This window comes from Trichoderma evansii (assembly GCF_050947405.1).
Source record: "Trichoderma evansii strain SZMC 28006 chromosome Unknown GGI43scaffold_1, whole genome shotgun sequence".
Classification (NCBI taxonomy): domain Eukaryota; kingdom Fungi; phylum Ascomycota; class Sordariomycetes; order Hypocreales; family Hypocreaceae; genus Trichoderma; species Trichoderma evansii.
Window position 1 is genome coordinate 3,220,644 of NW_028145205.1, and position 26,995 is coordinate 3,247,638.

General features: G+C 47.8%; 10 protein-coding genes across 10 annotated transcripts; 5 read left to right on the forward strand and 5 right to left on the reverse strand.

The window, feature by feature from the left end:
* Window positions 1–1,787: 1,787 nt before the first annotated feature.
* Window positions 1,788–7,656, forward strand: GGI43DRAFT_36604 (putative ubiquitin-protein ligase UFD4). Its single transcript, XM_083202459.1, has 4 exons — window positions 1,788–2,000; window positions 2,058–2,155; window positions 2,217–7,148; window positions 7,209–7,656. The coding sequence occupies exons 2-4, from the start codon at window positions 2,059–2,061 to the stop codon at window positions 7,454–7,456; spliced, it is 5,277 nt and encodes a 1,758-aa protein (XP_083066659.1). The 5' UTR covers window positions 1,788–2,000; window position 2,058; the 3' UTR covers window positions 7,457–7,656.
* Window positions 7,657–7,754: 98 nt separating this feature from the next.
* Window positions 7,755–10,226, reverse strand: GGI43DRAFT_36442 (uncharacterized protein). The gene has a single exon (XM_083202433.1). It carries the CDS (start codon window positions 9,954–9,956, stop codon window positions 8,172–8,174), a length of 1,785 nt encoding a protein of 594 aa, XP_083066660.1. The 5' UTR covers window positions 9,957–10,226; the 3' UTR covers window positions 7,755–8,171.
* Window positions 10,227–10,823: 597 nt separating this feature from the next.
* Window positions 10,824–11,957, reverse strand: GGI43DRAFT_420104 (mitochondrial carrier domain-containing protein; the record flags this gene model as incomplete). Its single annotated transcript, XM_083207765.1, has 4 exons — window positions 10,824–11,064; window positions 11,131–11,267; window positions 11,327–11,602; window positions 11,688–11,957. 4 exons carry the CDS (start codon window positions 11,955–11,957, stop codon window positions 10,824–10,826), a joined length of 924 nt encoding a protein of 307 aa, XP_083066661.1.
* A 1,221-nt stretch (window positions 11,958–13,178) lies between these two features.
* GGI43DRAFT_420105 (TBP-associated factor 8 family protein) lies at window positions 13,179–14,200 on the forward strand (the record flags this gene model as incomplete). The annotated part of the gene is made up of 2 exons (XM_083207766.1): window positions 13,179–13,488; window positions 13,554–14,200. 2 exons carry the CDS (start codon window positions 13,179–13,181, stop codon window positions 14,198–14,200), a joined length of 957 nt encoding a protein of 318 aa, XP_083066662.1.
* Window positions 14,201–14,447: 247 nt separating this feature from the next.
* GGI43DRAFT_391947 (40S ribosomal RACK1 domain-containing protein) lies at window positions 14,448–16,653 on the reverse strand. The gene is made up of 5 exons (XM_083204504.1): window positions 16,019–16,653; window positions 15,916–15,953; window positions 15,730–15,856; window positions 15,340–15,657; window positions 14,448–15,113 (listed from the first exon to the last, which is right to left on the reverse strand). Exons 1-5 carry the CDS (start codon window positions 16,058–16,060, stop codon window positions 14,688–14,690), a joined length of 951 nt encoding a protein of 316 aa, XP_083066663.1. The 5' UTR covers window positions 16,061–16,653; the 3' UTR covers window positions 14,448–14,687.
* GGI43DRAFT_391949 (uncharacterized protein) lies at window positions 16,557–18,979 on the reverse strand. The gene is made up of 3 exons (XM_083204505.1): window positions 18,770–18,979; window positions 18,432–18,704; window positions 16,557–18,376 (listed from the first exon to the last, which is right to left on the reverse strand). The coding sequence occupies exons 1-3, from the start codon at window positions 18,788–18,790 to the stop codon at window positions 17,180–17,182; spliced, it is 1,491 nt and encodes a 496-aa protein (XP_083066664.1). The 5' UTR covers window positions 18,791–18,979; the 3' UTR covers window positions 16,557–17,179.
* A 117-nt stretch (window positions 18,980–19,096) lies between these two features.
* Window positions 19,097–20,488, forward strand: GGI43DRAFT_36751 (OST3/OST6 family protein). The gene is made up of 4 exons (XM_083202484.1): window positions 19,097–19,622; window positions 19,694–19,794; window positions 19,858–20,213; window positions 20,272–20,488. The coding sequence occupies exons 1-4, from the start codon at window positions 19,284–19,286 to the stop codon at window positions 20,454–20,456; spliced, it is 981 nt and encodes a 326-aa protein (XP_083066665.1). The 5' UTR covers window positions 19,097–19,283; the 3' UTR covers window positions 20,457–20,488.
* Window positions 20,489–21,147: 659 nt separating this feature from the next.
* On the forward strand, window positions 21,148–22,219 carry GGI43DRAFT_391953 (eukaryotic ribosomal protein L18). The gene is made up of 4 exons (XM_083204506.1): window positions 21,148–21,234; window positions 21,381–21,485; window positions 21,561–21,928; window positions 21,982–22,219. Exons 1-4 carry the CDS (start codon window positions 21,231–21,233, stop codon window positions 22,057–22,059), a joined length of 555 nt encoding a protein of 184 aa, XP_083066666.1. The 5' UTR covers window positions 21,148–21,230; the 3' UTR covers window positions 22,060–22,219.
* GGI43DRAFT_36757 (RlmE family RNA methyltransferase) lies at window positions 22,061–23,803 on the reverse strand. Its single transcript, XM_083202485.1, has 7 exons — window positions 23,422–23,803; window positions 23,312–23,344; window positions 23,211–23,237; window positions 22,816–23,142; window positions 22,624–22,752; window positions 22,398–22,559; window positions 22,061–22,338 (listed from the first exon to the last, which is right to left on the reverse strand). Exons 1-7 carry the CDS (start codon window positions 23,635–23,637, stop codon window positions 22,261–22,263), a joined length of 972 nt encoding a protein of 323 aa, XP_083066667.1. The 5' UTR covers window positions 23,638–23,803; the 3' UTR covers window positions 22,061–22,260.
* A 260-nt stretch (window positions 23,804–24,063) lies between these two features.
* GGI43DRAFT_36808 (uncharacterized protein) lies at window positions 24,064–26,932 on the forward strand. The gene is made up of 3 exons (XM_083202498.1): window positions 24,064–24,358; window positions 24,644–24,782; window positions 24,835–26,932. The coding sequence occupies exons 1-3, from the start codon at window positions 24,350–24,352 to the stop codon at window positions 26,685–26,687; spliced, it is 2,001 nt and encodes a 666-aa protein (XP_083066668.1). The 5' UTR covers window positions 24,064–24,349; the 3' UTR covers window positions 26,688–26,932.
* Window positions 26,933–26,995: the final 63 nt, after the last annotated feature.

Consider the following 26,995-nt stretch of genomic DNA (forward strand, 5'->3'; position numbering starts at 1 on the left):
AAAAAAGAAAGAAGAAAAGAATGTTCTGCCGGCGGTCTATAAGATATCAGCTTGGGAGCAGAGCAGTAAAAGGGGCATGAACTACGGAGTAGCCCCACCGTCTCCCCCGCCGACCCCTCCAGGGTAAACTGCACTTACACCGATTTTATGTTGTAGCTGCACCTGGCAGGCAGCTGACACGCAGTGTATGGCAGGGCTCGAGCTCGAGGTAGTGCTGTGAAGTTATATCATGTCACTGGATTGGTGAAGAAGGAAATAAAGAAGAAGAAGGGGAGAAAAAGAGGGGGGGGGAGGGCTATTGAAGATGCGCGCCTGGCTTTCTGGCTGTTTCTCAGATATATACCGCTATAGCAGCTGACCCGACAGTGTAACTGGGTAGCTGCCAAATATGCACCTAATAGACTAGTAGGCCTGACATGTATATTTGTATGCGCACTGCGGAGCTGCTGTAAGTACTGCTACTATTTTACAATTTAGATCAAGCAAACCATAGCTTGTTCTTAGCCACCTTGATAGCAGCAGAGTTCGCGTAGCAAGGTACCTGGCCACCGTAAGCTAGCAGCTGAGGTATTACTAGACGTTCCCAGCGGGATGCATATGTACCCATGTACTTCTTATCGTAAGCGCCTCTAAATTAGTCATAGCTCCACTGCCGAACTAAGCGTAGTAGGCAATAGGCACGAGTGACGCTGCAAGCAAACTCGGATCCAATACACACTTCCTACCTATCTACCCAGTCCATGTGCTTGGGCAGGCGCTTAATCTTGGCTCAACTCCCCCGACGACACCCCGAGTGAACGGACGTGATCAAGCATCGCTGATTCTCTGGCTCTCCCAGCTGGCTCCCAAGGCTGCCCGGCCTATCCCCGTTTCCTCACTCAGATGAGGGAGTGACACCGTGCATCGCCAACAAGCGGCGCAAGAAGCGACGTGCGTCTGCTCTGCTGGATTCGACAACCTGCCTACACTTAAGCTGTTCCCATCGCCCCTGCCTAGCTCGTGCTTGCCCTCCTGATGGCGTAGTTTGGGCATGGCAGAACAAACATTGGCAACCGACCACGAAGTGCGACTTCCCGCGTCATCTTTAACGCCCACTGCTCCGACTGCTGCGTTTGCCGCTGCGAGGTCCGTACCGGCCACCGTCCAAAGCCAAAGGTATGAAGCTCTGAAGGCTGCCACAAGCTTCCATATACTGCGCATTGATGACCTCAACACATTGAAACCTTACCCCAGCCTTCCTCTCACACAAACCTTCTGCGACGGCCTTGCCAGCTGAACTCTCACCTGCCTTCTGGCCCCCTCTGCGTCTCCATCCTCCGCACACCAGTAGTGCTACGGTTGATGAGGCACTTCCTACATGCTGGGCCGTGCTGTATATCCCAACCCACTGCTACGTCCCTTCTAGCATAGACATCATCCTGTGTGCCTCATTCACCCGGACCCGAGGTCTGGCACTGCCGTTTTTTTCGTCCATGACAAGCACCCCTTCTACATAGCATACACACGCACGCATTTACCCTGGCACTGCCGCTTTCGAACGCCTGACAACACCAACCCAGCTGCTTTGTCCACAGCCATCACGAACTGCAGCAGCAGGAATTTCTACTCTTCTCCCCGCTTTCCTCTCCCACATTCCTTTCTACCTCAGGCACGAGCAAGCAAGCAGTCTCTTGGCAAGTTTCTCATGTCTCCTAGAATAACCAGGTCCTCTGCCCGCCAAGCAGCGAGCCAGGCGGCTCGAGCTTCTGCTGCATCATCTGCTTCTGCCACCACGCTGCCAGAGACTTCGCCTTCTACTGCTCCATCGCCGTCGCTATCCCGGAAGCGAAAAGTTTCGAGCGCTGAGAAAAGCCCCGCGACTGGATCACAATCTAGCTCTTCGGTTCGACGGTCCAAGAGACAGAAGATTCCTGAAGCTGCTGTTCCACCATCGGAAGCTGCAAATACCCTACCTCATCCAACCTCGCCGCGGAAAGAAAAAGTCTTAGTGGATATGGACGGCACTGAGTTAGTTGGAAGATCGTGTTTGTTGGAAATGGTGTTAATATTGAAAATAGGATGCCTGATATCCCCGCCGCTATGGACACATCCCCTAGTTCCAATGTTGCCAGTCGAAGATCGGCTCGGACCAAAAGGAATTCTGCCCAGTCTCAAGGTCAGTCTTCGACTCATCTGATAGATATCTTCTCCATGGAATAATTACTAACTGTTATAAGGCACCACTTCCTCAATGCCGCTAAACCAAGATTCACAGCAATTCACAGGCAATAGCTCTGACCTTGAAGATACTACCATGGGTGGCATGGGCGAACCCAGAGGTCAAGCTTCTTCATCTTCACCCCAGAAGGGAGACACACTCGCTAGAAACAGCATAGGTGAAAACCCGAGAGATGACGACTTGAGTAGAGGTGGTGGCGCAAATCGCGTTGAACATCCTCCGTACAATGACGGGGACGAGGACGAAGACGACGAGGACGAAGACGACGAGGACGAAGACGATGAGAACGACGATGATCCCTTTGGAGCATACGGGGGCCCAGGAGACCATGATTCCGGACTTTCCAGTACTTTGCGAGCACTTACCGGCATCATGACTGGGCTGTCAAGTCGTTTACGAGAGCTTCTTGGCAGCCTGCGTAGTGACGATTCGTCTATCCAAGTGATTGCCCTACAGGAGCTATCCGAGATTTTCCTGGTATCCAATGAAGATAACTTGTCGGGTCATTTTTCTCCTGATGCGTTCGTTAAGGAACTTGTTCAACTCATGGGCAAGGAAGAGAGCCCCGAGATCATGCTCTTAGCCTGCCGCTGTCTTGCGAACCTTATGGAGGCCCTGCCCGCTAGCATTGCCAATGTTGTGTATGGGAATGCCGTCCCCGTTCTCTGCCAGAAGCTGCTCGAGATTTCGTTCATCGACCTGGCAGAACAAGCTCTTAGTACGCTCGAGAAGATATCCACCGAGTACCCATCTAGCATTGTCCGAGAAGGGGGCCTCACGGCATGCTTATCATATCTCGACTTCTTTGCAACCAGTACTCAGCGAACAGCGGTGACTACAGCAGCCAATTGCTGTCGAAACATTCCCGATGACTCATTCCCTGTAGTTAAGGATGTCATGCCAACCCTTCTTAATGTTCTCAACAGCAATGACCAACGAGTTGTGGAGCAGGCTTCCTTGTGTGTCTCAGGGATCGTCGAAAGCTTCAAATATCACCCGTCAAAGCTCGAAGAGTTGATCAGCGTTGATCTGCTACGCGCGATCCTACGTCTCCTTGTTCCAGGGACGACGAATCTCATTGGCCCCAATATTCATACTCAGTTTCTCCGCGTACTAGCCTTCACTGCTAGGGCAAGTGCTAGACTCTCCTCTGAGCTCTTCAAACTAAATGTTGTCGAGACACTCTACCAAATTTTGACGGGAGTTTCTCCTCCCACGGGCACTGAGGATGTAGCGTCTAAACTGGATAGCGTCATCATTATGCAGGCGCTTATTCATCGGCCTCGCGAGCAGATTGTGGAAGCCCTCAATGTTATATGTGAGCTGCTTCCAGACTTGCCTCGTAATGCGGGAATTGCCGTAGGAGACTTTATGGAGCTGCATGATGCGATTGAGCCGATTGCGCCGTCATCTTTGGGTAATAGATGCGATGCGGGCCCCAACGATCGCCGGCTTGAACTTTTGGAAGACTGCAAGGACCAAGTTCGCCGTTTCGTGCTCATAATTTTCCCAACGTTAACAGATGCCTTTTCCAGCACAATAAACCTGAGTGTACGCCAGAAAGTACTGACTGCTCAGATTAAGATGCTCTCTAATTTGGACCAAAATCTCCTGGCTGAGGCACTAGCACCAGTGCCTTATGCATCCTTTTTAGCCTCTATTTTATCACAGCAGGATCACCCTTCCCTAGTTATTCTAGGCCTCCAAGCAACAGAATTACTCCTTACCCGCCTTGGTAGCGTTTACCGATACCAACTTTATCGCGAAGGCGTGATACTTGAGATTCAAAAACTTGCAGCTGACGACAGCCCGTCTGGCATCAAGGAAGATTCCAAGTTCAAGAATACCTCCCGACGACTTAGTCTACCTGATGCTGGTGATAGCAGCACGCCATCATCAGACCATGAGTCTGAAGACAATGATAACGAAGACGAAGAAGCAGAGGACGAGGGCGAAGGTGCTGCTCATGAACACCACTCTTCTCGCGGCGACGAAGAAGACGTCGATAATGAGCTCAATGCTAGTGACGTATCACCTGCTAGTTCTCGCGGCTCTTCGATGTCGCTGGATGCCACGTCACTTCCCTACGTTTCCAATATCCAATTAATGAAGTCGCGTATTATCACTATCTCAAAGAAATTCTTAGAAGTTCACGAAAAAGACGGCCACGGCCATATCATGCGAACACAAACTTCGCAGATATTGCAAACCTTATCTCAGCTAGCAGAGGAGCTCGAGGCCTTCTACTTAGCGCGTACATCAAAATTTTTGTCTCTAGAAACTGGACGGACGCTTTTCTCCAAGCTTTCAAGTTACTTTGATACGGACATCCTGGAAAGCATTACCAGTGCAGAACTTCTCGCATCTGGCATAGTGAGAGTACTTCTTGCAATCTTTAGTAATCCCGACGAATCACTGGCGCATTCTGCCCAAGCAAGCTTTTTAGAAGTGTTCATGAATCCGGCAGTGAAATCCAAACCCGGAATTAGCGTTACGGAATCGCAAGCAACACCATTCGGCGTATTAATCCATAAACTACAAGATTTGCTCAGTAGGTCAGAGCATTTTGAAGTCATTACTGTTCATCAAAATAGCTTTGATGGTAATCGCAGCAGTCCCGCATCGATGTTGGGTAAGCAGATCAAACTCAGGCTGGTTGCAGATGATGAGCTATCGATTCCCCGATCTTACCGAAACATAATGGTTTCCATACACGCAATTGCCACATTTAAGTCTCTTGATGATTACCTTCGTCCACGAATTAGCCTGGCGGAGCGGCCAAGGATCTCCCGAAGGGATGGACTCTCCAGAGCCCTTGCGGCTATAGCTAACTCTAGCCTATCGCAGAATTTTGCTGCAGGCGCCGGTTTAACTGGGCAACCTCCCAGTTTAACTGGATCTACTACGCAACCTCCTTTGCCTCTAACTTCAGGGTCATCGGGTTCCCGGTTTTCTGGAGGAGCCAACAGCAAGCTATCATCTCATCTGGGAGAAATAGCCAACTCACAGCCTGCTGGACCATCTGGCGATAAGGGATCGCTACGACGCTCTTCACGGCTCTTTAGGTCATCTGCAGAAATACCAAATCCTTCGACCCGTCCTCCTGATGAAGACACGGCTCCACAGCCTACTTTGGAGTGTGCGGATGAGAAACAGCTCACTGATGATGACGACGATGATGCGGGCGACAGTACTGCTCTTGACGCGATTGTTGGTGAGCTTGATGAAGATATGGAAGGAAGGGGAGAGCCGGATCCATCGGCCGTAAACTTTGAAGTTGCTTCTGGAAATAACATTGTCACTCGAAAAGAGGATGGCACAAGAGTTCCAACACCGACTGGATCTAGGTTTAAGGACTATGGCTCGTACAAGCACAGCAGCCCTGCAGCGTCTCATTCTTCATCGCGACAAGCCTCATACTCCTCCATACTTCAATCTGCTCCTCAAGATTGGTATATTGAGTTCACTTTGGATGACAAAGTTATCCCAAATGAGACAACTATATATCGCGCTGTTCACATGTCGACATCTTCGTCAGATGACCACAACAATAAAAATATTTGGTCATCTACACATCCTATTAAATTTCGAAGAGTCTCTGGACAGCCTCCTGCAGAGTCTAGACCGACCAACTTCAATATCGAAGCTGATGGAGAAGTAGAGAATGGGATTTCGGCATCGCTAGCGAAGCACCCAATAACTGCCTCTATCTTGCAACTTCTCAATATCCTTCACGACCTCAATGCCAATATAGAAGATGTTTTAATCGAAAATAGGAACAGTATGGTTGGCCTCCGTGTTGAGCCATTGTCTCAATTCGTAAATACGAAGCTTACGGCTAAGCTCAATCGCCAATTGGAGGAGCCGTTAATCGTCGCGAGCAGCTGCTTGCCGAGCTGGTCTGAAGATTTAGCACGCCTCTATCCCTTTTTGTTCCCCTTCGAGACTCGGCATCTCTTTCTTCAGTCAACATCATTCGGATATGCCCGGTCAATGGCTCGCTGGCAGAATGCACAGTCGACGGATGATAACCGGCGAGATCGCTCTAATGAGCGGCCGTTCTTAGGCCGACTTCAAAGGCAGAAAGTCCGTATTTCCCGACTCAAGATCCTCGAATCAGCGTTGAAAGTGATGGAGCTATACGGTGCTTCCCAGAGTATATTGGAAGTTGAATATTTTGAAGAGGTTGGCACTGGCTTAGGCCCGACGCTCGAATTCTACTCTACAGTATCGAAAGAGTTTTCCAAGAAAAAACTCAAGCTTTGGCGAGAAGTCGACTCCGCCGGGTCAGATGAGTTTGTAATGGGCCAGACGGGGCTATTTCCCCGACCTCTCAGCCCTGAGGAGGCTACAACGCCAAATGGAGAGCGCATTCTTCATTTATTCAAGGCTCTCGGCAAATTTGTGGCCCGATCAATGATTGACTCACGCATAATTGATATCCACTTCAATCCGATATTTTTCAGAATTGGAGATACATCCTTGACTGGTGTCAAACCCTCTTTGGGAGCGGTAAAGATTGTCGACCCAGGTCTTGCTCGCTCACTGAAAACAATCAAGAAATTTGTGTTGGCTAAGAAAGAGATCGATGAAAATCCGAACCTCACACCAGCGCAGAAAGTGGCTGATACAGAGGCAATTATGATCGACAATGCGAAGCTGGAGGACTTCTGTCTCGATTTTACGTTACCTGGCTACCCCGAAATTGAACTTGAAGAGCATGGTTCTTTAAAGCGAGTTACTATTGAGAATGTTGACACCTACTTAGAAAAAGTCATTGATATGACTCTGGGGATTGGCGTTAAACGCCAGATTGATGCTTTTCGCACTGGCTTCTCGCAGGTTTTCCCGTATACTGCGCTGAGAGCTTTCACGCCAGACGAATTGGTGTCATTGTTTGGCCAAGTAGAAGAAGACTGGAGCCTTGAGAGTGAGTACCCGCATATCTTGGACCATACTGAGACGAGAATAACTGACATGAAATATTTAGCTCTCATGGATTCTATAAAGGCGGACCATGGCTACAACATGGACAGTCGAAGCGTGAAGAATCTACTTCAGGCGATGAGCGAGCTGGATCTCAAACAGCGACGAGATTTCCTACAATTCACCACCGGTAGTCCAAAGCTTCCTATTGGCGGTAAGTTTTTTTTTAGATCCCAATTCGGGCTATTGAATATAGGCTTACTGTGTACCAGGTTTCAAAAGTTTAACTCCGATGTTTACCGTTGTTTGTAAACCTAGCGAGCCTCCGTACACCTCGGACGCTTATCTACCAAGTGTCATGACGTGCGTGAATTATCTGAAGCTTCCGGATTATACGACTATGGATATCCTGAAGAAACAGCTGTATACAGCAATCAGGGAAGGGCAGGGAGCTTTCCATTTGTCATGAGTTGCTGAAATCAGGGCCATTAGATCAGTGGAAGTATGGGATGCGGCAAAAAAAAGTAGCTAGATAAAAGGTTTTATCAATACTAAATAGTATATATTCGACGGAGAATGATAGATTCAGCACACCACTTGGGCGAACATATTTTACACGAAAGACGAATTTAAGCTGCAGCACGGTTATCTTGAAGACGTATGCTAAATAAATTATCCAACTAGCATCCTCAGCGTGCCACCCCCCTTTACATGAGATATCGAGGTGTTGAAGTGCGGGACAGCCGAGCTCACCGCTGGATGAATGCTAGAGCGACTACTACACTTAAGAACCCTCCACGGTCTCATGAGCACGTAGAGTTGGCTTTCTTGCCACCAAACCTTTGTGTCATAGTTTTCATACTAGATCGTATATAGTATAATTGCTTCTACGGAAAGGCTTTCAAGACGCCAACAATACTCAAGAAAGGGGTATACATATTAGAAAGCTTGGCAATTCAAGCAGATATATAGCCAAGATCCATCTTTCTGGTCATTAATTTTTGTTTATTTTAACGCTCCAATGCTATTACAGTTTATCGCTGATTAAACTGTCGGAGAGCATTTGGCTCTTTGTCAAAAGCGGAGATGAGCCAAAGACAACATTGGCCGGGAGAGTAGCTGTAGAGCTTCCATGGTCCTGAAAGATTAAGCTGCTTGGCTGACCAGTATCATGATCACTGATGAAAGTATCAGTTTCGGCTGGCTGCAGAATGGTAGAAGAACTACGTGTGTTCTCGCGGCCAGATGACGGGTAATCTGATACTTCGATATTATCATCCCTTTCATCGTCTCCATTCGCTCTTTGTAATACACCCTCGCCGAAGGAGGCGCATCTTAGATTCCACAGAAGCTGGCCCGCTATTGCTGGAGGAAGGTAAATGTATCGTCGGACCTCGCCGTTTACCCACCCTTCTTCTTGCATATCACGCTCTTCTAAAGCGTTATTGAGCTGGTAAACTTGGTCAATATGGTAGTCCCAGCCATGACCGCGAGGCCTGGCGGGCTGTACGCAAGCCATGTAGCGTAATATACCTTGGCTGAACAGCCAGAACCGCTGGACTTGTTCGGGCACCCGGTAAGCTAGATGGAGAAATGCCTCCGCGCCGCTAATGATGAGATCAAATACTTCGGAAGGCGTTGGAAGGAGGATATCCGTACGCGCAGATACTGGAGCGAGGGACTGAAGAATATGAAGTGGTACACGTTGGGACTCAAAGATTTGACCCTGGCTAGGTAATTCTGTATGGGCTGGAGCGTTGTGTTTTTGCCCTTGACTGAGATCAGTTTGATCATTAAGGCTGACTGGCGTCTTTGATGATGATGGTGATGACGACAATGAGAGGGCAGGAGTTTGTGGGATTGTAGTAGGCTGGCTTTGAGAATCTTCCATCGGAAAGTCAAGTTTGTTATTCGCAATTCCATCAGATGGTGTAAAGGCGAGCGAATTCTGAGACGACATCAGCTGTCTTCTGGCCAATGAATCCGTAGGGGTTAGTTCTGGGTGCTCCAAAGAAGCCAGTTCCTCCAGGATAAGTTGAGTCTCGTGGCCGGCGTAGAGCGTTTCTTGGTGTATTAGTCTATTATAACCTCTCAATTGCAGCTCCTCATTGTCTTCGTCTGAGTCTGGGATTTCTCGGTCATCTGCTTCCATAGCTGCAAAATGGACATGTGCTGATAACGGCGGTGTGCCCTCTTCTTGGGAGCTCTGGGTACTTTTTAATTCCTCCAGATTTCTACCCAGGTGTGCACGGCGTCGTGGAGAATCTCTCACTATATCCAACGAATCGGCCCATGTCACAGATCGAGGAGGCATCGCAGCAGCTTCCTGTGCATCTTCAGGCCATCGTGGGGGAGAGATATTAACCCCGGCTGACGCATCATCATCGTCAGAGCTTTCGTAAGTTGAGCCACAAGAATCTTGAATTATGGTTGTATCTTCTCTTGTCGTTGGCTCCCGTGGCTCCTCCATCAATTGAGCTTCAGATTCCCTTTGCGGAACTGCCAAGCCACTCTTGTCACAAGCTGTCCCATCTTCTTCATCCGAAGCATCGTCGTCCGTCAAGGTAACCTCTTCACCAAACGACGAAACGAAGCTCATCTGTGTCAACGTCTGCTGCTTTAGCGACGAGCCTTCTCGCTTCAGTGATGAGCCTTCTCGCTTCAACGATGAGCTCTCTCGCTTCTGGACCCCATTGCTCTGGGCCCGAACTCTCCTGCGTCTCGTGGGGAAACGGACTTGCTTGGTCGACCCTGTCGAGCGATATTCCCGACCTTGTCTAGCAGTATCGCTAGAGCGAGGTTCTGGGAGCATGATGTTTGCCAAAATAAAAAGAACAATGCTGAGCTATGCATAAATTGGGATAGAGAGAGCAGTGGGGAGATTCAGTCGTGGCTCATGTATCTGCACAATGGCGCCTTGTGAACAGGGTTTCTGTGGAGAGACAGTAGCCAAAGCAACACCAAAAACCGGCTCTCTGATGCTCCAAAGACATTAACACCGTCATTAGATATGATTGAACTGATAGGCGTGTGTGAAATGGATGCAGCGTGGTTTCCATCCGCCGGCTATGTGTGCTATAATGCCATGGATTTGAACAGCTGATGTTGGGAAAAATGGAAAGAAAGGACGAAAGAGAAAGAGGCTATCATAAAGTCGTCATGTTAGTGTTTTGTCACTTTGTTTGTCTCTCGAATCTGTGAGAATCGCAATCAAGCATACAAGTCGATGCACGGCACGCTTAGACGTACCAGATGCATTTTGTATGCGTAAGGGCGTTTTCGCGTCGATTCCCCGTAAATTTTCAGGGCGCTCACGCACTCAGACCCACCATCAAAATGGGTTAGATATCTCATGCAAGGTACAGAGTGCTACTTTATGTACTCGATTTTATTTCTTCAAGCAGCCGTCATTTCTTTGTTAGAAGTTTCTCATATGCAATTCTTTTCAGTATTAAAAATTATATCGAGCCCTATCTTATCCCAAAAGCAAGACGCTACTTTTTTGGTGCCTCATGTCCTTGATGCAGCGCGAGCTTTTTATATTCATGCCATCTATACCACTTATTTTTTTACGCCATCTATGTAGACCCAATTGCTTCGTATTTACTTACACACCACATGCTAGAAACAACACCAGTGAAAGAAAGTACCCACGCACCAGTATACCCTAACCCTTTCTTTATAAACGTTCAGTATCATCAGTTCTTTTTAGATCTGTTAAGAAATCTCGCGTAACTTCGAAACTCAGCCAGCTCGATGCCATGCTGGGAGCTACTTTGAGGAGATTGGGCACGATGCCCTTATACAGCCCTTTGACACCCTCTTGAAGGATAATAACACGGACTGCATCGGTGATGGATTTGTACTGGTATCCCATGCCTGACATGGTATTGATTTGGAAGCGTCGCCGTAGTACATCGCTATGCAATTGTTAGCATGAAATCACGCATGAAGCCAAGGGATTCAAGGCGATTGGTATTACTTACAATGGATACGTGCAGGTTTGGGCAACTGCGCCAGAAATGGCACCCGCCAAAAGCTTGCGAACGGCACTGGGGTTCTGTTCGCCTTCAGGCGTAAATGCCTGGCGGATTGACTCATAAACCATAAAGTTGAGTCCAACCTATAACATGTCAGCATTTTACATATTCGGGCATGTTGAGTGACAGCAATGAGACATACATAAGGGGCCACACCGGCAACAGTTGGGACAATACCACGGTATAAAGCAGATACACCTCCTTCAGTCCTGTACATTGAAACCAGGGTTGCCCACATTCCTGGTAATTTATCTGGCCTGGCGCCCAATTCCGCAAAGCTCGCTGACTGAATAGATAACCGTGTTCGGACGATGTCGAGAGGATAAGTTAAGAAGACAGACGTAATTCCCGCCAGTCCACCACAAATTAGGCGGGCAACGGGTGTCAGGTCAGTTCCCAGATATGGTTCAAAGAAATTCTGAATATACTGTTAGCCCGGCCAATATTCCATGCAAGCAAGGATACCGATTGCTGGTGCTGCTCCCTCTATATGATTGAAATACCTTCTTGTAAAAGTTGTAACTACTGAATTGCACAGCAGAGTAGGGGACAATGCGGATACAGTTTGTTCCATTGCCTCGCATGAAGCCCCTCCAGCCCTCTTCTCTCCACATTTTCCCAAGTGCTTGGCCGACAGATAACTTGTAAGCATCTCGTCCGGCACTCTGTATTTGCATCAGGATTTTGAGTCTTTCTAGCGGCGATACCACCGTCCGGGAGACGGCGCCAGCTACACCTCCACCACAGAAGGCGGCCACTATCGGCTGAGACATCGTATCTCGAAACTGCATCGACCAATCGCTGCGAGCAGATGGTTTCATCGCGTCTGGGACTGACTATACATATAAATTAGTTGCCGAATATACACGCACGGCGGTGGTCTGTCAAGTGTTGCGTACGGCTGACATGATGGCGACAGAGTTAATTGAGCCAACGTTTGGATTCAAATCTTCGACTGAGTCTCAAGTTGAGGATCTAGAAGCAGGCGATTTCGCTATGGCGGCAGCATTGGTCCACGACCACTCAGCGCTGCCCGTCAAAGTATATTTTTAGAAAATCGCAATCGTTGCAAGGGAAGTTGTATTAATGAGCGACTCGGGAATCGAAATTGCATGTAGCATGCTCGTGAAATAAAGCCTCGGAACTGGTACGGTTTCTATTGATGATGCATTCGAGAGGGCATTTGACCGCAGAAACGCTTGGCTAGCCGTCGCCTTTTCTTGATCTCGAGGGATTCGGTAGCACCAATATTAAAAGATATATATATATATATAAGCAAGTTCAAAATAGTATCTCTAGGCGACAGCACCGACCCCTGTCAAAGCCCTAGCTGAACGAAATTCCGAATTGAAGCAAACAAATGGGTAAATGAAAAGGTTCGTCAAGTATGATTATGCGTTGGCGCTTGTGTGCCTGTGCTTTGACGTCGGGTTATCATCGGCGCTTGTTCTGACGATTTAGTGGCTTTAGAATAGGAGAACTCCGTATTGAATCCCATCCTACTCCGTAATATTACTGGCTATTAGCGGCAAGGAGGCAGACCAGATGCTGAGATGACGAGTGGAAGTGGCTTCTAAGACTCCACCAATCTATTGGCTTACCTAAAAACTTAGTCACATATTAGCAGCTTACAGTAGTCTAGAGAAAGGTAAGAGTGTTTGTTTGCCATGTAAGCCTAGGAGCATGATGGTATAGTAGTTTAAATGTTATAAATGTGACAGGTCATTGTAGAATACTTCGTGAATACTCATCGCCGTTTGGTGCATTATATTGTGGCTCAAGGTAGCTTCAGAGACCCTGTTGTGGCTTGAGCTGCTATAACATAGGTACGTAGCTGCAGATTATACACCACCATAGCGTGTGCGCCAGGCGCGCGTAGGGCAGCTCTATATTTTCTTCATACCACTACCGATCGCATTGGCAGCCGCCCACAACAGCTACTATCTCGAATCCGCATCTATTTTTTGCTCGCCTCAATCGTCTAACTTGTTACAATGTCGCGCAAGCGCAGCGCATCCGTCATTTCCGTTGATTCGGATACGAAACGGCCCAAGCATGCGACCCAAGATGACGAGCCTTCTAGCGAACAGCAACTTGGAACGACCCAAAACCGAACAGAGCGGGATTCCTCTTCAGAATGGGCAGACGAAGAATTTTTTTCAGCAGTGCCTTCTCTATCTCCAACCCTACATCACATTGCCCGATGTGGTATTCAGCGTTCTATTGCCATGGTCCTGGCGCATAATGGATTTCAATCAGCCAGTCCCGAGGCGCTTGAGAGCTTCACAGGAGCGGTCGAGACGTGTAGGCCTCCCATTGTGTTGCTATCGTCGTTTCTCTTCTCGAAGCTAACATATCCGTCTCGATAGATTTGAGCTCCATTATCGAGGAAGTCAAGCGGTTCGCAATATCATCACGTCGCGAAGCTCCCATCCCGTCAGACTTTGAACTCATGCTCAGACACCATAATTTAACCCTTTCATCTATGAAACCGCACATCAAGGGCCGACTCAGCAATCAAGATACGACTGATCGCAGTGAAAACCTTATCACCGTCGATGACACATTCAACTCACTCCCACTTCTCGGCGACGAGCTCAGCGGCCAACCAGACAAAGAGAGCAAGGCCTTTATACCGTCCTCTTTTCCCGGTTTTCCTAGCACACACACCTACAGATTTACTCCGCAAGAAGATAGAAGGACGCGCGATTCCAAACAGATCAGAGAAGACGCGGCTAAGAGTGCGCAGCTTGGCGAAGACGCGTTGCGCAGGTTGGTTCGGGCCTCGAAAATGCGCAAACAAAAAGAAGTCAAGTCATTAGTCGAGCGTGATAGTCAGGGCAAAGAGCGTTTTCGACTATGGGAGTCAACCATGAAACGATTCATGGGGGGCGACCGGTTTAGAGAGCACGCTGATAAGGTGGAAATTGCAGACCACAGCATGCTTGTAAATGCTGATACCAAATTCTCGCGAAGAGAGGTATCTCGCCTGGGCAAGAAGCCCAATGCTTTATAATGCATTCATATTTTAGCGACTAACACCAGTCACTATATCTCTCTGTCCATTGATGAACTAGTGGATAAAAACCTCGAAAATTTCTTTCTTCACATCGCTTGTTTTGGCATTATCATTATTATATATACCCGAAGCATCATGGCTTAGCTTCACATCGCAAGGTACAGAAGGGAATGGATACAAATAAAGGATGGATGCAAATAGAGAAATGGAAGTTGTTTCACGATGCATTCATTTAATCCGTGGCTTGAACAGTATGAAATTGTAGTATTCCTTTTCCCTTAGTACTTAGTAGAAACAGCAGTTAAGAACCATCTTCTATATTAGAAGCGAATTGTGTCCAGTACCTTTTTTTAGTATTTCTGTCACACACACTGTTGCCCTAATCTCAGTTACAGTTTGAGGAAGAAGCTAACTATGTGATGCCCTATATTCCACCACGTCCCAGCCAAGCTTCCCCATCTCTCCCTACCTATCCCGGCAACATTTATGCTCGGGACATAACACCCCAAGCACGGATGATGTTGTCAGTGTAACCGGCGAACAGAGTCTGGCCGTCAGCGGACCAGGCCAAGCTGATGCACTCGGGCTCCCGGCTCTTCTTGCCAACGGAGGTGAACTCAGGCTTCAGCTCATCAACCTTGCTCTTCTTCTCAAGGTCGAAGATGATGATGCTGCTGGCGGTGGCGGCGCAGAGCCAGTATCGGTTAGGAGAGAAGACGAGGGCGTGGATCTCGTCGTTGGCGTTGAGAGAGTACAGGTGCTTGGATTCGTTCAAGTCCCAGAGCATGGTGGTACCGTCCTTGCCACCAGAGGCGCAAAGAGAGCCATCAGGAGAGATGGTGACGGTGTTGATGTAACCGGTGTGGCCGATGTGGTCGGTCTGCAGCTTGCAGGTAGAGAGCTCCCAGACCTGGAATTTTGTTAAAATCCAAGTCACATAAATGGTTGAGGGTGGGAAATAAGGGGCTTATTAAATAAGGGGAAAAACGAAAACCGAATTCAGGGCAATAGGTTATGTTTGTCTCATGGCCATTTCTGGCTCTGAAGTAGCAAATACTTGAAAAGTTGCAATACATCATAAAGTGGTGCGGATCGTAGAAGGAAACATATAGGGCAAAATCAATAGGAATTCGTACCTTGACCAGCTTGTCCCAACCAGAGGAGACAATGACGGGGTTCTGAGGGTTGGGGCTGAATCGGACGCAAGAAGCCCACTCAGTGTGGCCCTTGTCGGTGATGGTGTACTTGCAGTCACCGAGGGTGTTCCACAGCTTGATGGTGCGGTCACGAGAACCGGAGACGATCTGTCGGTTGTCGGCGGAGAAGGAGACGGAGAGAACGTCGTTGGTGTGGCCGACGAATCTTCGGGTGGTGGTGCCGGTGGCGAGCTCCCACAGACGGAGAGTCTTGTCCCAAGAAGCAGACAGGGCGTAAGCACCGTCGGAAGAGATAACCTAACCAATCAACTGCAATCAGCCTCGAGGACTCTTTTCGTAGTATAATCAACGGAATTCGAGTGGACGTACACAGTCGGACACAATGTGAGAGTGGCCGTGGAGAGATCTCTTGGGGTAACCGTACTGGGTCTCGTCGCGGGTGAGGTTCCAGATGATCAGGGTCTTGTCTCGGGAACTAGACAGGAGCATGTTGGGGCTGTTTCCTGTTAGTTCAAATGATCGATTGCATTCGTGAGAAGCGAAATCCTAGCATACTTCTCCATTGAAGTGGCCAAGCTGGTAACCCAGCCATTCTGTATCAAATGTCAGTCTCATTCGGAATCATGAGAAAGGGCAGCAATGGGGGGAATAATCGTACGTGGCCCTCGAGGGTACCCTTCAGGATCAGTTGTTCAGCCATTTTGGTACAGCCTCGCCCGCAAAGAATTTAGAGAGATGGGTGAGAAAAGAGAAATTTAGCTGAGAAGACCACTTCTCTTCTGCAAAAGGTCAGTACCGGATGTTAGCTCTTGAAGTTGGGGCTGAACGAACGAAATTGTGAATTTTTTGTGTGGGCGAAAAATTAGGGCAGCCTTGGCCAATCGCATTCATTGCTCGGCGGACTAGATCAATACAGGTCTTATCGAATTAGCACTATGGGGCTAGCATGAGTGGGCTCCAAAAAAGTTACGACTATCGGCATAGCGGGGTGAATAACAGTGAAAAAGATGACACAGATATAGAGAGTAGGCGCAGGTTTGGTCGTTTGGACATATCTAGACTAGAAAAGACTTTGTGTTAACTTGAAGTTTTTTTTGGGGAAATATTATTCAGCGTCCCAGTTTCGTTATCCAGCACCCCGGCCGTGATTTAACGAGGCAGTCAGCACTTTTATACAAATATTCAACCACTAGATAATACTTGAAGCAGTAGAAGTAGTAGAAGCAGTAGAAGATTATAAAAATAGCTGCAATTTCATGGTATTAGTATCACCTGGGGTGCTGGATAACGAAACTGGGATGCTGAATAATAAATCCCAGTTTTATCGTCCCCTTTATCTCTTGCTTCCTCTATTGAATTGTTACATGGAAGCAATCATTTTAGTAGTAGAACCAACTCTTTCGAAGACTTTCCTGTCCAGTATTAGAGCGTCGACTATCAAAGATGAACTGAGATAGCAAGGGGACGCTGCTGTGGACTTCATCAAAATTTCAGAGCTTAGGGGAAGTTTCAGAAACTCTTAAAGCTGCTTGACGCTACATATCTATTAATGCAGAACGTAGCCTTGTTAGATACTAGACGCTGGCACCTAGCTACCCATGACTCTACTGGCGTTTCTCCAGCACAACCAATACTCTATAGCCAGTTGACTTTGTGATCTATCTGGACATGGCTTAATATATGATGTAATAAGGAAGATGAAAGAATGCTATCGGCCGTCATTGGACTTGTGGGTGAATATTTTACTCACGCAGTTCCTGCTGTAAATTTCTTTATAGGTGGTACAAATCACTTGCCTTGGGTAGACATACAAAGGTGCTCAAACCAAAAAGCTTGCGTTCATCCCTCGTTTATGTCGTTTGAGAGGTGAAAATGGTTTGAGGGCGCTTCCCGAGTTGAGCGCACTTCCCGCGGCTGACTTTAGTTTCCTGGCCCGGCCAGGCTGTGCCTCTGTGGGCTGGGCTCCCTCACCAGTTTCATCTTCTTCTATTATGGTATTAGCCTTGTTTATCAGCTTTCTCCTCCTCTTCTTTTGCTCGAATTCAACGCCACGGTCAGTAGTGGTAGACTCGTGAAGCTTGATTCTTTTATGAAGAGATGTTTCTTTTGAGTCGACTGCTTTCAATATTCCTTCGCCCTTTGCATCTTCGGGGGTTTCGTCTCCCGTATCCTGACTGGGAGCTGTGGGCTTGGCTGTAGGGGCTTCATCTGATGTTGCTTCTGTTGCCTTCGGCTTGGGTTGCGTTTCAGAAGGCTTGGATCCCAACTTTTCTCGAGGTCTTAAAGGTGTAGAAGCTACCAGTCCCGTAACCGGTGCTGCTGTAGGCCGAGCCTCAGTTTTCTTTGCTGCCCGGAGGGGTGATGGATCATCGCCCTCCAGTGTAAGTATGTCGTCAAACGTTAAGCTACGGCGCCCAGTAGCTCCACCCTTTATTTTATTGAGTAGTGGTGTAATTGAAAACGTTGATTTTTCTCCAATCTTCGCTTGCTCTGATGCGCGCTTCCTTGCCATTCTCTTGCGAGGTATCTTTTCTTTCTCAGCAGGTGGTGATTGATCTCTATTATGGGATTTCGTTGCGGCATCTTGATTAGAAATATCACCATCGCCTGGTCTATCTTTGAAGCCAGAATGTGACTCCTGCCGTAGCTCTCGCAGCTCTGTTTGTGCGTCTTTCAATTTCTTCTCCAGTGCCAACACTTTTTCCTCCAGTTTATTGTTTTTGCGTTTGGATTCGTCCAGTTGCTTCTGATGGTTCAGTTTCATCTTTTCGCGTTGCCTTTCTTCCTCAGTTATTTTTTCGGTTGTTTTGTCTAGCATTGACTTCAGTTTCACAACTTCTTTGTTTGTATCGTCTGAATTGTTTGATTTTGATGTCGATTTCTCGTCGTCCGCTACCTGTAGCCGCAAAAGCTTTACCTCCGATCGCAACTCTCGAAGCTCTTTTGAAAGTGCAATGTTCTCTTCTATAGCCCTGCTCGAACTTTCTGCAGCCGTCGCACTCGGTTCTGTCCTCGTCTTTGGTCTCTTAGTACATGTGTTGCGATATGTATTGGGTTTAGAAATGACCTACGGCCTCAACTGGGTGTTCCTTCATCTGTTCATCTTCAGAAGTATTCTGCGATTTTGATTCATCAAGCTTGACGCGTAGTTTGTCGTTCCTCCTTGATAGAGTTTTTATTTCGTCATCCCTGGCGGCGCATCTATCCTGCAGCTGAGTATTTTCATCTTGTAATAGCAGCACTCGGAGCTGTAATCGGCGAGCTTCTTCGTCTCGCTTTATGAGGTCGGTTTCGTGGCGACTTTTCTGATATTGGAGATCAAGCTCATGGAGACGCGTCGTCCGCTAGATGCATAACATAAGCACAATGTCAAAGTCAATGTAGCGCTGGCTTATAAGGGGATGGCTACCTCAATTGAGTGGTCACTCATGGCTGTCGTTTCATCCAAGCGCTAATGGGAGTGAGGCTATACAGAAAAAAATCGAAGGAACTGAAAAAAATAGCTACGGAGTAAATTTGTCGATTAACGAGTACTCCTTGATGGTATGGCGTTCGATGTTCTATTCGCCCAAAGGGTCTGACATAGAAAGTGTTGATAGTCGATGCCGGACTATTACTTTTAGCGCCTAGCGTTGAACAGGTATGCGCAGGCGAGATCTGGGAGGTATTGAGTACTTAAAGCGCAGCCAAATTCTACGATCGATACACCAACTTCGGAGTACCTTGACAGACAGTTGGATCAACTTCATAAAGATGCGCTAGCCATATATAGTCAAGCGCTGCGCTATACGTGTAGCTCAGATTATGTAATTAGGAAAGAACACCTTGATGACAGCACAGGAACAACACTTGGCAGTTTAGAGGAGCTTAGAGTTGTAGCAACATCAGCTGCGTCTATAGGACAGCTACAAACAACCACGAAGATGCGTATCTTCCAGTCAATTCTTCCTCTGTGCCTGCTATTTGCTGGGGGCTTTGCGAAGAAAGACCAATATGAGGAATTTCATCAGCTAGCTCTACGCTCTTCGCCTTTGAAGCTGAATGATGCCACATATACTTCTTTGACGGCTGCTCCAAGAAATCATAGCGTGGCTGTCCTCCTTACTGCTTTGGAAACCAGGTTCGGCTGCCAGCTTTGTCAAGAGTTTGCGCCTGAATGGGAGGTTCTTGGACGAAGCTGGACTCGGGGCGACAAAGCCGGCGAGTCGCGACTCATCTTTGGTACGCTGGATTTCGCTGATGGTCGAGAGACTTTCATTTCGGTACGTAGAGAACATCTCAATCTGGAGAAGATTATTCTATAGCAACGCTAATGCATCAATTCATATCACAGCTTGGCCTCCAAACCGCGCCGGTGCTCCTCCTCTTTAACCCGACTATTGGACCCCATGCCGCTGCCTCTCCAGAGCCTGTTCGATACGATTTTACGGCAGGGTAAGTAATTATGCGAAACTCTCTCTGCTATTATATATTGCGGCTGATATTGACCAATTCTAGCCCTTCAGCAGCTGAGCAAGTTCATTCCTGGCTATCTCGGCAGCTTCCTAACAGGCCACACCCGCCTGTGCAACGACCCATCAACTGGCTTCGATGGGCCTCCACCGTGACTATTGTCCTCGGTGTTGGCACTGCGTTGGCAAGTGCATCTTCTTATGTGCTGCCTATCATCCAAAACCGCAATATTTGGGCCTCCGTTAGCCTGATCGCTATTCTCCTCTTCATTAGTGGTCATATGTTCAACCATATTCGCAAAGTTCCATACATCGTTGGAGATGGCCATGGTGGCGTTAGCTATATTGCAGGAGGCTTCCAGAACCAACTTGGATTGGAAACCCAAATCGTGGCTGGCATCTGTAAGACAAAGTCCTTTCATGCTAATTCCGTGTATGAAACTAATACGTCGTGTGACAGACGGTGTGCTCTCATTCTGTGCCATTACCTTGGCTGTCAAGGTTCCTCGTATGGCCGATTCCAAGACTCAGCAGGTCGCGGTTGTCGTTTGGAGCGTTATACTATTCCTGGTATACAGCTTTCTCCTAAGCGTCTTCCGCGTTAAGAATTCTGGCTACCCCTTCTCCTTGCCTCCTTTCATGTAAATGGAGTGGGTCAAGAAATATCAAGGCGAGATTTTATACAATTAGCTAGGGCCTAATTGATAAATTACTGTACAGCCTGTGCAGACACCAATGCCTGAAAGTATAGTTCATCTATATCATAGTAGGTAAGATCGTTGCATTGGGTATAGCTACTGGTGGTATGAGCTACGATGGGGATTCGCAATCTATTCTCACCATTCAATGGAAAATGTCTTTGGTCGGCGTCGTTGTAAATATCACTGAGTTGAGAAAGGACATTCTCATCGAGGCACCGCAATTTTAAAGAGAAATAAAAGACTTTGACAAGCAATACTCTCATGTAAGTGCTGCAGGAGATATCGATCGACCCGTGGGTCCAATTGCAGTACGTATACGGAGTCCATAGTACTAGGTAGGTATCTGCTTCTTCACATGCAGCTCGATCGCCGGCCCGTTGGCGCAATGTCCCTTAACTAGTCTAGCGTTATATCATTGTATGCAGCTCTATGCGAATCGCTGTCATGCTTCAATGTTATAGCCGCCAAGTACGCTTGACCTGATTAGCGCTAGCGAGATTTAGCTGGCATTATCGTGGTGGGGTGACTGATTCATCCAAGCATACCCTAATTGCCGCAACTGACCGCTCTGGCCTAGTCCAACTGTTAGCCAATCAGAGCACTAATCGAGATCGAAAGCCCTGAAATTTTTGGTTTGGAAAGTTCGCCTTGTATTCCCAGACATTTTCGACTTCGACATTCAAGCCCATCATCAAGCTTTTCAGCACCAGTCGTCGCCATGGGTACGTGAAAGAACTGACATAGCCTGCGTATGCGAGTGGTGATGATACCTTGTGTATCTCTCTGCGATCAGGACGCTCTCTTCTGAGAAGATGAGCAGCCACATTTGAGCATGAACCATCTGGCTGATACGGTTTTCCAATTCCAGGTATCGATCTCGACCGCCACCACGTCAAGGGCACTCACCGTCAGGCCCCCAAGAGCGACAATGTCTACTTGAAGCTCCTGGTCAAGCTTTACCGCTTCCTGGCCCGTAAGTTCATATCATAGATGATGAAATTGAAGATTTCGCGGTGGCTGGGTTGAGCGACTAACAAATGCGCCGCAGGCCGTACCGATGCCGCCTTCAACAAGGTTATCCTTCGACGACTCTTCATGTCCAAGATCAACCGCCCCCCCGTTTCTCTGTCCCGCATTGTTTCCAACATCAACAAGGAAGGCGAGAAGCGCACCGTCGTCATTGTCGGCACTGTCACCGATGACAACCGACTTCTGGCTTTCCCCAAGGCCACCATTGCCGCTCTTCGATTCACTGCCACTGCCCGTGCCCGAATTGCCGCCGCCGGTGGTGAGGCTATCACCCTCGATCAGCTCGCTCTCCGTGCTCCTACCGGAAGCAACACTCTGATCCTCCGTGGACCCAAGAACAGCCGTGAGGCCGTCAAGCACTTCGGCTTCGGTCCCCACAAGAACAAGGTTGGTCAAGCAAAGATCCAATGGTGGGACAACGATGCTAATATATGTCACAGAAACCCTTCGTCGAGTCCAAGGGCCGCAAGTTCGAGCGTGCTCGTGGTCGCAGACGCTCACGTGGTTTCAAGGTCTAAATTATGCTGGGAAAATTGGGCGAGTATCGGGATGGAGGTGGTATTTATCTCCAGTTTCGTTTTATGTATGGGACCTAAATGGGATTGGCGTGATTTGATATCATTCAAAGTTAAAAAATTCGTGCCTGGAACATGGCCAATTGACGACCAGCTTGACCAATTTATCGTAGCATTAAACGTGATGATTAAATGCGCCCATTATCAATTGTGATCGCCTTCTAAGCTAATAGTTGCTGTCGATTTTCTACGTAGTGCGACGAAGAAGGCCTCTCTGCTTTCCTGTTATAGGTAGGTGGTTTAGTGTGATGCTCTTTGTGGTGCACTTTATCGAAACTTACTGATCTTGAAGATTCTGGCTTCTCTCTGTGCACTTCTGCGAAAAGCAGCCTGAGTTGTTTCTCCAATTCTTTGTCCCTTGCTCCCATGTAGAATTTGCATACAAGATGGCCGCCAGGTTTAAGTGTATCGCTGGCGAACTGTAGTGCAGCTTCGCAAAGGTCCTAGTGGCCATTATGGTCATCTTTTATCCTCGCTGGTCTACGCAAGCTTGGGTTTCATGCTTACCATGCTGCCAGCATGATCTCGAGATGCAATGCCGCTCGTATTCATGAGCCTGTCATAAGGGTTACTTAAACTCTTTGAACTAAATCCAGATGTTTGTTCCCATGGTGCTGACATATCACTTAACACGATCTATATCGATGTTAGCGCAAGCAAAATATCAGTGCTGGTAGTAACGGGTGCTATCTGACGAACATCCACAAGATATTTTGACGTCGGCTTTGTCGATATGCCATCAGAAGCCGGCTTTGAGCTCTCTGTTGAGTATCTCTCCAAGTCAATGTAGCTTGGCTGTTCGATAACAGCATTGTTTGAATTCAAGTCATCCTCGCTATTACTATCAGATCTTGCTGTTCTAGATAGTCGGTCATAGTGCGTTTGAGTAATGAACTCTTTCACAAGTTGTTGGACCACAGGAGATAAGAAGTCTCCTTGGAATGTTGCGACACCCTTGGGGGGCTGAGCGGGTATGAGGTCGATACCGATGACTTGACCAAAAGGTTTAGTGCGGTTAACAGCGACCTACTCAAGCATGTGAATATCCCAAAGTTTTAAGAATTTTGATGAATGCCAGTATGGATACAACATACTTGAGACCAGCTGCCTGGCGCATATCCCTGGTGAAAGGTCAAGTCTTAGAGATGTGCGGTCTATACCAGAGTTTTATTCATACATGCTATGGCTAACTTACCAGATCGACTACAGTTTGGTTCTTTTTGAAGAGCTTGTATTTTGTGTCTATCTTTAGTGGAATTAATACCACAAGAAGATTATGAGCAGCTAGCGATGGGCGAGTCTTGCCTCTAATAATTTGAAAGCCGCCCTGCTTTTAAGTCCTTGGACTTTGGCATGACGGACATAATGGTCGCGACCCTGGCGTTGTTTCCATTGGGTTCCAGAGGAAGCAGTCCTTGTAAGCCTGGGAACATTGAGGAGACATTTAGAATGCGGCGTAAAGGTCCAGCGCCGGGTGGTTAGTAGAAGGCTTCGTGTCCAGCCTGTCCACTGATGTGACATGTTTCCATGTGTGGACGTGTGAAGGGGTAGCTATCAAAGAGCTCTGAGTGGAGGCCATCCAGAGAAGGCTTGGTAGAGCTATGGAGTGGCTGCCACTAGATATGACACACCTCCGAGATAAACCAGTATATCTACCATACGTAGGTACTGTCCGCTCTAATTAACATATTAATCATTTATGCATATATCTAAATATATAGGATTCTTATTATAATATACTATTAAAACTTGGAAATAATATATTACTTGAATATATACAATTAATAGTATAAAAGTAATATTAACTTATTTTTATATATTTAATATTTTAATATATACATAATTTATCATTTATTCATTTATTTTAAGCTAATATTCTATTAGAAAATAATAGAAACCTTTTTAATACATTTATATATAGCAGTACCTTATGGATTACATTGTAAAATTTTCCCTAGAGGTTCCACCTCTTAACGGCCTAGCTTAAAACAACCTCTCAAGCAAGGCTACCAATCAGCGCAGCTGGTGGCCACTACTACCCAACCTTGTGGAACAACCGTGCTCTTGCTCGTTGAGCAGCCAAATTCACCTTCACTTGCGGCTCGCCGTCCGTCTACCATCTCATTTGATAGCCGTCACCATTTTCTTAGAGAGAATTCTCTCTCAGACGAACGATTCACACCGAGCGACTTTTTTCCGATTACGAATTTAATATACTCTACTGGCTGATAGGATGGCTGTCGTAAGTGCACCTGTTCTCTTTCTGGCCCTTCTTCAGCCCTGGCTCTCGTGGCAGATTGGGGAGCTGCCCATTCGGGATCTCTCTATATTTGTACACTACAGAAGCATCAGACCTTGTTCTCTTCTTTAATGCCATCTATTTTATCCGCTCTCATGCCCTGCGATCCTGGCATTGGGGGCTCGAGGCGTAATCTGGTCTTTACCATCGGTTCACCCCTCCTCTGATGCCTGCTGGGTTCCGCAGCTGGATTCCATCGGTGGCGTGCGTTATAACTGACGAGTGCAGCCGCGAGCATATGCCCCTGGCTACATACAAAATGGTGCAACTAGCCTCCCATCGCCTGGCGCAGCGCCCCTCCTGCCCAACCAAGGCCGTATTATCCAGACAGGACCCATACGGATTCTTTGCGTAGCAGACGTTCGAGGTATGCTGCAAGCATCTCAGCTGGACGTGGCACGTGCTAACAACTCACGCAGGAAATCTGCGATCGCTCAACGAACTTGCAAAACAGGCCCGGGCTGACCATATCATCCACACTGGCGACTTTGGATTCTACGACCATACATCCTTGGAACGGATTGTGGAGAAGACCTTGAAGCATGTGGCACAATACTCACCCCTGATTTCTGAACCAGTCAAGAAGGCTATTCAACAGGGCGGACCTGGCCCCGTGAAATCCAGATTCTCTCCGAGCGAGCTCCCCCTCTCCGAACTTCCTCTTCTCCTTAACGGAGAGCTGAAACTGGATGTCCCAGTATACACCGTCTGGGGCGCTTGTGAAGATGTCCGTGTTCTTGAGAAATTCAGATCATCCGAGTACAAGGTGCACAACCTTCACATTATTGACGAAGCTCGTTCCATGTTACTCGAAGTTGGTGGTGTAAAACTGAGACTTCTTGGTCTTGGTGGCGCTGTGGTAATGCACAAACTGTTTGATAATGGAGAGGGCCGTACCACTATTGCGGGAGGACAGGGTACAATGTGGACAACTCTACTACAAATGGGAGAGCTAGTTGACACTGCTCATCGTGTCTATGATCCCACCGAGACTCGAGTCTTTATTACTCACGCCTCTCCGGCTCGCGAGGGCATATTGAATCAACTCTCCGTCACCTTGAAAGCGGACTTTTCTATCTCAGCCGGACTCCACTTCAGATATGGAAGTTCCTATAATGAGTTCAGTGTCAACCCTACGCTGGACCATTATCGTGGGAAGCTTGCTGCTTCAAAAGCTTCCTTTAATGACGTCTGGGAAACTGTCAGGGGAGAAGTTGAACCTGCCATTCAGCAAAATGAGGCGCAGCAAAATCTTCTGAAGAATGCTCTGCAAATTGTGGAAAAGATGCCCTCGACGGCTGCCGGTGGAAATCCTTTTGGGGGTCCAGTGGCGGGCTCAGGTGGTCTTGGTGCAGTTGACGAAAGTGCTTTTAAGAATATGTGGAATTTCAATCTTGCTGACGCTGCTTTTGGCTATTTGGTACTGGAAATTCAAGACGGAAGAATTGGAACCGAGATGCGCGCTCAGGGATTTAACTTCTCCCACCGAGGAGCTAAACAGCAGTCGTCTACGGCTCCCCCATCAGGAACTGCCGCTGCCGCCGTTCCTCCAGCAAGCGCCGCTACCCCTACTGCACCCCCAGCCGCCAAACAATCTCCACCAACTCAACAGCCAAAAGCTACTCCAGCTGCCCCCATTCCCACGATACCGAGCCGATCAACCCCACAGCCCACCGCGGGCAACGCTCCCTCTAACAAAGAGGCTGAAAAGACAGCGGCTCCAACAAATGGATCGGCAAACCCCCCTGAACCAGCCACCTCGCCAGCCCCAAAGACCTCGGCATCTGATATCATTGGTCTGTTTATTATGAATGTCAACACGGAAGATCAGTGCCGCGATCTATTTGATGAGGCTGACAAGTCTAAAATTCTCAAGATTGAGAAATGGGGTGGCTCAAACAAGGTTGTCCAATTTAAAACAATTGAAGACCGCGATGGGGCCATGGGAAGACTTCCAGAGGCAGTCAAGACACGAACTCAGGAAGATCGATCAAAGCCACTTGTGAAGATCTTCCACCATCGAGAAAGTAAGCCTTTCAACACCCGCGGCAATGCTGGAACTTGGGGCGGTAGCGGACGAGGCGGGACTGCCACGAGTGGATATCGCAGCGCTGGCGGCACTAGTGATTCTGAAAGTAATCGACGAGGTGGCCGTGGGGGTCGGGGAGCCCGAGGTGGTGAGCGAGGACGTGGCTCTCGCGGACGAGGAGGCATAAAGGGAGATGCTGGTGTATCTCCCGCAGCAGCACCCTCCACCCCTAGTGCTGATTAAACCCAGTCATCAAACATCAAACACCATGTTCTCTGATTATCTTAGCCACTGTAATGGCATTATTCTTGTTTTATTTCGGGCGCGCACAGCCTTGAGAAATCTATCTCATTTCGCGTGGTTTTCCTTTTGGGGCAAACTGGCGTTAGGCTCTGGAAGGTTTGAGAGCAAGGTCCAGAAAAATTCATGTGTACATACGTATCTCATGAGCTTCCAGGAGGGTTAGGTGTCGGCTTGAGAGTATTATTAGCCTTCGTCTTTCATTGGTTCCTCGATTAGTTCAGTCACAGAAAAAAAAATGCAACAGCTTT

Bases quoted from the DNA above. Each gene is read 5' to 3' on its own strand.
- GGI43DRAFT_36757 (XM_083202485.1), bottom strand. From the start codon at position 23,637: ATGTCACATCAGTGGACAGGCTGGACACGAAGCCTTCTACTAACCACC. The intron at 23,143-23,210 runs GTATGTTGTATC...ATGCTTGAGTAG, and splicing joins CGCCAGGCAGCTGGTCTCAA to GTCGCTGTTAACCGCACTAA. The intron at 22,753-22,815 runs GTTCGTCAGATA...ACATCGATATAG, and splicing joins CGTCAAAATATCTTGTGGAT to ATCGTGTTAAGTGATATGTC.
- GGI43DRAFT_391947 (XM_083204504.1), bottom strand. From the start codon at position 16,060: ATGGCTGAACAACTGATCCTGAAGGGTACCCTCGAGGGCCAC. The intron at 15,857-15,915 runs GTATGCTAGGAT...AACAGGAAACAG, and splicing joins TTGGCCACTTCAATGGAGAA to CCCCAACATGCTCCTGTCTA. The intron at 15,114-15,339 runs GTACGAATTCCT...ACAAAATTCCAG, and splicing joins GTTGGGACAAGCTGGTCAAG to GTCTGGGAGCTCTCTACCTG.
- GGI43DRAFT_36751 (XM_083202484.1), top strand. From the start codon at position 19,284: ATGCGTATCTTCCAGTCAATTCTTCCTCTGTGCCTGCTATTTGCTGGG. The intron at 19,623-19,693 runs GTACGTAGAGAA...TTCATATCACAG, and splicing joins GTCGAGAGACTTTCATTTCG to CTTGGCCTCCAAACCGCGCC. The intron at 19,795-19,857 runs GTAAGTAATTAT...GACCAATTCTAG, and splicing joins CGATACGATTTTACGGCAGG to CCCTTCAGCAGCTGAGCAAG.
- GGI43DRAFT_36808 (XM_083202498.1), top strand. The intron at 24,783-24,834 runs GTATGCTGCAAG...CAACTCACGCAG, and splicing joins TTGCGTAGCAGACGTTCGAG to GAAATCTGCGATCGCTCAAC.
- GGI43DRAFT_36604 (XM_083202459.1), top strand. From the start codon at position 2,059: ATGCCTGATATCCCCGCCGCTATGGACACATCCCCTAGTTCCAATGTT. The intron at 2,156-2,216 runs GTCAGTCTTCGA...AACTGTTATAAG, and splicing joins GAATTCTGCCCAGTCTCAAG to GCACCACTTCCTCAATGCCG. The intron at 7,149-7,208 runs GTGAGTACCCGC...TGAAATATTTAG, and splicing joins AGAAGACTGGAGCCTTGAGA to CTCTCATGGATTCTATAAAG.
- GGI43DRAFT_36442 (XM_083202433.1), bottom strand. From the start codon at position 9,956: ATGCTCCCAGAACCTCGCTCTAGCGATACTGCTAGACAAGGTCGGGAA.
- GGI43DRAFT_391949 (XM_083204505.1), bottom strand. From the start codon at position 18,790: ATGAGTGACCACTCAATTGAG. The intron at 18,705-18,769 runs GTAGCCATCCCC...TTATGCATCTAG, and splicing joins TGAGTGACCACTCAATTGAG to CGGACGACGCGTCTCCATGA. The intron at 18,377-18,431 runs GTAGGTCATTTC...AAGAGACCAAAG, and splicing joins AGGAACACCCAGTTGAGGCC to ACGAGGACAGAACCGAGTGC.
- GGI43DRAFT_391953 (XM_083204506.1), top strand. The intron at 21,486-21,560 runs GTAAGTTCATAT...AATGCGCCGCAG, and splicing joins GCTTTACCGCTTCCTGGCCC to GCCGTACCGATGCCGCCTTC. The intron at 21,929-21,981 runs GTTGGTCAAGCA...TATATGTCACAG, and splicing joins TCGGTCCCCACAAGAACAAG to AAACCCTTCGTCGAGTCCAA.